Below are 9,003 nucleotides of genomic sequence, written 5' to 3'. Positions count from 1 at the left end.
AATTATTATATAGCTTTTTAAATATACCTGTATATCATCTTCACAAATTTGTAAACCCTGTACATATATGTCTGTTTTAAACTAAATAAATTTCGAACTTTTATATTAAGAAAATATCTTATTTAAAGTATACGACTGTGATTAAGAATTTCTTCCATACATGAAGTTAACGATCCTCTTACAGGAGTCATGGATGACTTAGGAGACACTTTAAGTTATCTGCTCTCGAAACAGAATGGAGCATGAAATTTAAGATAGAAGAATTTCGTGTACCAAAAGTGATTTAAAACGAAATCAAGAACATGGTTTTAAGCAGCAAAGCGCTATCTCTCTGAAGAAAATCCCCACGTATATTTCTTAGAAGATCCCTGATTTCCCTTCGGAATTATTCCTCTTAGGATAGGTAAGAATACCCCATTCAACCGATGGTCTCACCTGGAAGCGAAACCTTGCCACTGCGCATGTGCTACTGGATGGAAGACCAGGAGCGGGTGGATGCGAGAGGCAGAGATGCGTTTGGCGCCAAACGTCTTGCTCCGTCTCTCCCAAACAGTGCGGCATCCTGTTGATTTCCTGAATTAGCCCAGCATCTCCCTGAGACCAACCCCTTTATGCCTAGTCTCAGCTCAAACTTCCTTATCAGGATCGATTGGACTCTGGAGTTACTTTTTCTTTCAGTGTATAGTGCGCAGTAGTTCTATAATACCAATTTGCAAAGTGGAATAATAATTCTTTTTAAATACCTAATAATTGATGAATTTGCTGGAAACATTTCGAACGTATTTTAAGGTAAATGATTCTCGTTGCTTGTGCAAAATTTATTTTCCCTTCATACATATAATTCATTTGAATAAAAAAGACGATATTTAAATATTATGAAAAAATAACTGCGGTTTCCTTTTGAAATATTCAAAGCAAACTATAACTCTGTTAAATCATTTAGGCTTAAAAATATTAAACAACCAACGTTGCTAATAAATGAAAAATTGAAACTGGAAAATATTATTTTATTTTAAATTACATTGGTGCTAAAATACTCCTTCAAAGCTGCATAAATTTTCCAAGCAAATTTGGGTTTCGCAAGTTCCATAAAACCGTCTGAAGAATATTATTTCCTGCTGATATTCGTACCTTAATTTGAATCTGCATTTCTAAGTAAGCGTTGATTCAGTGATTACGTGGACAACTACAAGAAACAACACGCTGAATTTTACAGCAGGAATGTCATAAGGACCTCATTTTTATAAAACAAATATTTAAAATAGGTGCTTTATACTCCATCTGAGGAGTACTGTATATTGAAATAAAAGATAGCATTAAATAAATATTAGATACTGTAATTAGTGTTGTTCTAATGTGGATATTAAGTGAAGTACTCGTCGTTCATATTCCCATTTAAAAATAAAAATGACAATAAACTGCTCTCAGTAACTAATAAGATAATAAGTAATATAATTTCTTTTTATGGGATGCTTGTGAATAGTGCATTTGAAACAATTAGAGACACTAATTGCCCTAAAAGGAAAATTTAACAATATAACATTACAATGAGTCCATGGCAATGAGCAAAAGACTTTTCACAAAAGAATGCAGTCAACTTTAATTCTACTTTTGATGTTTAAGTAAAGAGGTACAAATCAAGTTAGTGATCTTAAATTAAGATATAAATTGGCAAATGCAGAAAATATAGGATTTTATAAATCTGACCTGAAGATGATAGAGTATCTGATACATGCCACACAACATTCGTCTACACAGTCATGTAATCCGCTATGAATTACAGACTACAAGAAAATGGGCGGAAAAAGAAACTGGATTTGGACTTTTCTTTGCCAACTGTTTCTTTCACTTCTACACGGTAAGTTACATTTATTTGTTATCTCTATACTTAAAATCTTATCAGAGAAAATATAAAATATAATTTAGAGAAAGCTGTAAACAGTAGGACTAATGTTAAAATAGTCATTTCAATGCAGAAAATTTGTTTTGCAATCCTTGTTTATACATTCAAATAATTATGAGCTATTTATGTGTTGATTACAGACGACTTTGTCTCATTAGTAAAATGAGGTGATCTAAAAGTTTTAATGCTATTGGGAGATAGTGGTCGGGCATTTATTCTTCTTCCCTATTCTGCTTCCTCAGTGTTACTGATAACGTTATTTAAAAATAATATATTAGTATATAAGTGCTCTGTTTACCAAAAATTGCAATTTTATTATTTTATTCTAGAATCTTTTTTCTTAAAAAGGTTTTAGCTAGCAAATTAAATCAAAATGCTTGTTCCGATTGTTACGCCTCTTGTGCATTAGATTGGGAAAATTCGTCACATTTCAGAGTTGCTGTGTTTTTTCTGACATATTTATTATCAGTTTTAAGTATTCAATATTAAACACTTTTTAAGGTATTAATTATGCTAATTAAATTAATTTTCATCTGTATTATGCAGTTGGCTTAATAATAGTCTTTGCTACTTTGACTCTAAAAGGCAAATGAAACCTATTATGTTTCTTGGATGTTCATGCAATACGGAGAGAGCTTGATATACATTGTTAACACATCGACTCAGCTTTTTCAAGAAATTAAAGATAAAGAACCTTGTAAATTTTACTTTTCATTTAGGTTTTCATGTATTAATTGCTGCAAAATTTGATACTTCTCATTACAAATAAGATATCTCAACCTTCAGATACACGTGAGCCTTTACATGTTGCAACATGGTTCTTATGTTTAAAATCCTGTTGAAACATTACCTAATTTTCTTTGGTTTCCCTTTAGTTAAATGTTCTAAATCTTTCCATTTCTCAAGAACCCAAAACTATAGTAAAATAATTTAGAATACTTAATCCTAAATTAATATCGCTTCATCTGTTTATCTAACCCAGTCAAAGCTTGACTATCAGCTAGACTCACAAGGCCTAAATTAGTCGGCCAAAACCAATAGGAATTGAATCATGCATCCTGATTTTTTTTCATTAAAATTAGGAAAAGGGAATTTGGAGTATATGAAAAAGAAGTGTCCCCAGAACACCGAACTCTCTTAGTTGGGCCTTAACACGATCTAAGTAAATGATTTATTTATTGTTAAATGTAAAACGCAGGAGGCATGCAGAGAAATATCGTCGATTATTAGTTCACGAATTTAATAATAATAAAATTGAGAAAACTGAGAATACAGTATTTTTATTACTTTTCGACAATTTTCTGAAATCCAACATTTTCTTTGATTATTCAAATAGAAGTTGACTGTTTACTTTTTAACCTAATTGAGTGATAAACTGATATAAAGCAGTACACCTCTATATTTTTGCGCATATTTTGTACAACAATCAAATAAAGCTAAGAGTTAACATTTATCTACCTTTTCTGCAACAAAACGGTATCCATATTTAGAAACCCATGAAATAATTTCTTTTGCGATTATCCACAAAACAATGTCCATCATTTCACTCTCGAATGATTTCTGAAATATACGCTGCAAACTGAGACATATTATAAAATTTAAAATGTACTTCTGGTTGTAACTGTAATAAACTTACTTTTTTCTTCATTGACGGTGAAACCAATATTTTTTGCTGCTGTCTCAAGCGCACAAAATCTTCTACTATTGACGCCTTCCTTCTTCCTACGATGTCAGTGTCATCCGCACCAGCCAGCAACTATGCAGATTTTATAAATATTGTCTTTTTTGTTTATATGCTCGAGTCTCTTATTGCTTTTCCAAGGGCAATTTTAAATAGCTGGCAGGAACAAAAGTCTCCTTGCTTGAATCCTTTTTCACTATAAAAGATATCTAATAATTAAATTCGCAGTTTTACTGTACATTTTACTATTCTAAGTGCCATATTTATCAGATTCATCAGTTTTTCAGGTATTCTGAACTCCAGCACCACCTGAACCATTTCTCCCTCTTAATGCTATCGTAAGCAGTTTTGGTCGGTAGTTCTGATAGAATGCTTTATGATATCTTATTAGATGTGTCTAACTGCGTAATTCCTCTGTAGTTCTTACACTTCAAATTATCTCCTCTTCTAAATATTGGGAAAATGGAACTATTATCTCATTCTGTGAGCTCTGATACAGCATTAGAACTCGCCTAATTAATCATTGCAGAAATACTTAAGAGCCGCTTTGAAAAAAAATTTAATATAGTAATATTTGCATTTTTTATTTAGAAGTTCTACAAATAAAATTTCCTTTTAATGAAATTCTCATGCAAAAATGAAACTGAAAATTTTTTCCTACAAATCAATATTCTTATTATTTTATTTTTAATAAACGATAGATATTTGACAATCTAAAATATTTTCTCAGTAGATTTATATTGAAAAATAGGAGATAGAATACTTTTCAGGCCTAAATATTCAAACATGTAACCAATGCTAGGATATTCAAGTTATTGAAAAGCGCTTATTTTGCTTTTACATCGTTAAATTTGTTAAGCTGCTAAAAATTACAGTAAAAGACTTATACTTTGTGAAATATGAGCACATTAGAAAATACTTTTTCACCAGGCTATACACCGAAAAGCGAAGAAGAGTCATACATTTCTCGTACCTATGTCAGATCAGATATATCATATAATTTATGTATATATGTCAGATCGCTCTTAAAATTGGTAAATCTGGGGACTCGGAGGTTGACTTATTACACTTAACATCTACGCCTAACTAGTGCTATTTTATTGTTTAATTTTAAGTTTCACTTTAGCATGCTTCTTTTCTCACACCTTAACTGATGTGTGATGGTGGGTTAAGAAACTTTCACGATTGTGGCCGAGTATGCCACTGATGGGTCAACTTTCAGTTTTAAATGGGAATACACATTTCTTCGGCTTCCAAACTGCTGAGCTCAAATTTGTACCAAATTATAAATGTATATAATATCATAAATATACTTCTTTAAGAATCGTAAAAATGTACAAATTTCTAAAATGTTGAAAATAATATTCATTCTGCTTTCTTAGAAAATGGTGTTCAAAATATATGAATATGTTCTTCAGTGTTCTGGAAAGTACAAACTATAGTTGAAAATTAAATAACTTTGATATAAAATACTTTGTCGCGTATTATATCCGTAATAAAACTGAAGTTATTTTGTTTTCAAACTTACCTTGTGAATTAAAAATATAATAATGAAATTATAAACTAATGAGGAACTATACACTAATGGGACACTATACACTAATGAGAAACTATACACTAACGGAATTAAATATATACTAATGGAAATATATACCATTGGAAAGATCTAGTACAAATAGGTATATATTTCGATAGAAATATGATCAGAACCCGCATTTTATATGAAGATGATAGTCTATAAAAGAATGACTCCCATATACACATATACATCATCATACCCTGCTAAAAATGCCCCGTAGAAACCCATATTTTTTTTTTACGAGGAATTATCCTACGGGTAACCATACAGCTCTGCGGGTACTCGTAGGCCAAATCCCCGTAAAAACCCGTAGACAGAAACCCGTACAACTGTACGGGTACCCGTAGGCCTAATCCCCTTAAAAACCCATAGAAAGAAACCCGTACAGCTGTACGGGTACCCGTAAACCGAATCCCCGTAAAAGCCCATAAAAAGAAACCCGTACACCTGTACGGGTACCCGTAGGCCAAATACCCGTAAAAACCCATAGAAAGAAACCTGCACAGCTGTATGGGTACCGTAGGCCAAATACCCGTATAAAACCTGTAAACAGAAACCCGTACGACTGTACGGATACGAGTAGGCCAAATCTCTGTAGAACTGTAGGCACTATAAACAAAATCCCAGTAAAAAACCATAGCAAGAAATCATAACTTTATGTATATCTATTGGTCAAAACTCTATTAAAAAAGTGGATATTCCGTAGGTCTATGCCTCGCAAAAACCAGTAGAAAAAAGCACGTACACCTATACAGGCATCCATAGGCCAAATCCTGTAAAAACTACTACACAAAAATTCACAGACCAATAACCTCTTGGAAAAATTGCTGCACAAAACATACACAAAAACCCATAGAATTATATCATAGCGGAGTAACCATACATAGAACGGGTATCCATATACAAAATCCCTATAAAACAATACACAAAATTAGAACTGTAGATCAAATTGACATAAAAACATAAACCAGCAGAAATACATAATTAGCTCTGATGAAATATACAGAATTAAATGGCAGAGAAAGCATGTAGAGTAATTTTAAGTAAAACTCAATGCGAATAAATAAAAATTTTAAAATATCTAGAGGCCTACAAGTCCCTGTCCTTCTCAATGCATGTCAATATCTATAAACATATTACAAATTATTTGTTTAAATTCTCTTTGCAAAATTTTAAACTGCCTTTATATAATTTTGAAAATAAAATTAATAGAAAGATAATAATCAAAGTCATGATTGGGTCAAGGGATGGTACTTTCTACCATCTGCTTAAATTTTAAGTTACCTACAATGCACTAAAGCAAATTAAAAAACAAAACTAGAAGAAATCCTTATTTTCAAGAAGAGAAACACTATAACCAGCAAGCAAAGAGAATAAGGGACTTTCAAATTAGAAACTTAATATACAGTTCAAATTTAGCATACTTGCTATCCCCTTAAAGCTCGCTTACCACTGATAGTAATATCCTGCAGCTTATTATGACACACATACACATAGATGTTTTGCGTGGAAGAAAGGATGAATCCTAGAATGTAATGTAATGATGAAATAGTAATATACGAACACTGTGTCGACCCTCTATTACAATACTTGGAATGTTACCTGTATCTCTCAGAAGATAAATGAAATATGAAGATAAAATATAATAAACTTAATAATACCCAAAATACAATAAATTATATTGTAACAAAAAGAACTTTAAAAAATTTACAAGTCTCAACAAATACCAATTCTCAACGCACAGTTCGGGAATTAAGGAAATATCTCGTAGCGTATAATATTTGATTCCGTATCTCACTTTTAGTGCTATATAATCTTCCACAAATTTTATATAAATAAAATCTATAACATAATGGATATTTATACTATATGTAGTTCTTGATGTAATAAAGAATAACTTTCGTACTGTAAAAATTCCATCTATGTGAATAAGTATGAATATACTCATATACACATAATTATACGTATCTATTTATTAAATAACTAATTTAATGAAACTAAATTATTATAGAAAAATGGGGAAACTGCCGATCTACACACCGATCTATTTTCACTTTAAAAAAAAACAAAATCACAGAATTGCACAAAAATGGCATTGCGCACTCCTTTGACTTTACCCATTTACACATCGACCTATTTTTCACTTAAAAAGTCAAAAGAAAATTGAAAAAAATCCAATTCTTTTTACTCTTGTAAAAAGTACCAAAAAATGCCAAATAAATAAGTAGGTGATTCGGCACTTTACCCGAAAAAATATATAAAAATACCATTTACCTATATATATTAATAATTTATTATTACAAAAGGCTTTTCATATATCATCCCAAAGGAACATAAATTTAATTAAAGCGATGCATTATTGGAATAAATTTACGTTAATATCTATACAAACAGATAATTTTAGTGCAGAAAATTGTAACTACAATTTCCGCAGTATAACTAATGAAAGAAAATAATGTTTAAACATTACTCTAACTATATTTGATAGCAATGCTAAAACAGTGTCCTTACGAGACTCATGATCCATAAAGCTTTGGTTTTAATTGTCTTGTAAAAACTTCCAATTACTTCTGCAAAATCCATACCCACAAAAAATTACTACGCCTAAATCAATTGATTATACAGTGAAACTTTCCTAAAACAATCAACTCCACAATTCCAGATAATGCTAGTTTCCTGTAGCCTAACAAAACTATGAGTGATTTTAAATACTGCTATTTAATTATGTTTCTTATAAATGTGACACTGCCATTTAAGAAAATAACCACTATATGAGGTTTCACTTAATGTTATTTTTTTCAAATAAATAATTCACTTTTTATACTCCCAAGACTAGTACATTTAATATTACATAAATATTATTCACAAATCTATTTCTATTTCAAAAGCAATTTATGAAAAACACATTTGAAATTTTCTTCATCAAACTGATAATAATGAAAATTAAAGTATGCATAAAAATGATTATATGTGTTTTAACAAAATAGCACACAATATTTAATGTAAAAATGTGGTTCTAGTCTCATACTTGTAAAGAAAAATAGACCAAAAAGAAAAAACAATGTAAGCTACTATAATCATCTAATTTTTCTATGATCATCTAAATTTTCACATAATTTTAGTAGTCGAAAAAATATTCCTTAAGCTTGTATGTCTTGTCTACCCTATTCAATAATAATAAACACATTAAATATTTCAATGTTTACTTCATTAATAAAACTTACATTTTTTGCTCGCGAAATATAATTAGTATATTTTTTGACATAAAAAAACATTCTTTTGGCTCGGCTGCATCACATTAGTCGAAAAATTTAAAATTGAATCATTCAAGATCATTTTTAAGTAAGGCATGCTCAAATTTATTAGTACATAATATTCATATAATAAAGCATCTACATGAACAAGCTTTAAAAAGTATTTCGAAACTGTAATAATAAAAAAAAAATAAAATAAAATAAAATAAAAAAAAAATTTTTTTTCCTAAATACAGTTTCAGTAGAATCCCAAAACTATATTTCTGCATCTAATCTAAACACACTGAACCAAATTATCAAGTCTGAAACACTTTTCAGCCTTTAAGCACATTGATTTTCAGGATAAAAGTAAAGATGGAAAATCAATTTCACGCACAGAAACTCCATTTCACAACTAGTCAGCTATCAGCAAAGTTCTCTCAAACATTAGACACGATTACACGTGCATGGCTTTAGTGGTATTTGCTATCATATTCATAATCAGTGCTGGTATTTTGTTATTTATTACTAATTTCCAAACATTGAAACATATTAAAATTTGTAATACAGTAAATCATAGTAAATTATATATTGCATTGCTACATAT

At 30.2% G+C, this 9,003-nt stretch overlaps 1 protein-coding gene across 1 annotated transcript in view; it reads left to right on the top strand.

The window, feature by feature from the left end:
* Positions 1-526: 526 nt before the first annotated feature.
* LOC118199075 (neuronal acetylcholine receptor subunit alpha-7-like) overlaps positions 527-9,003 on the top strand; it is a 434,684-nt gene continuing 426,207 nt past the window's right edge. The window contains exon 1 of the mRNA XM_085818930.1: positions 527-1,858. Within this exon, the coding sequence (XP_085675056.1) occupies positions 1,795-1,858 (64 nt within the window). The 5' untranslated portion in view covers positions 527-1,794. The remainder of the gene's footprint in view (positions 1,859-9,003) is intronic.

Source organism: Stegodyphus dumicola, chromosome 6 (assembly GCF_044657685.1).
Source record: "Stegodyphus dumicola isolate Sdum_Otavi_A_Nest chromosome 6, ASM4465768v1".
NCBI classification, from domain to species: Eukaryota; Metazoa; Arthropoda; class Arachnida; order Araneae; family Eresidae; genus Stegodyphus; species Stegodyphus dumicola.
Note: the sequence above shows the minus strand (reverse complement) of the source record. Positions and strands in the feature narration are given on the sequence as shown.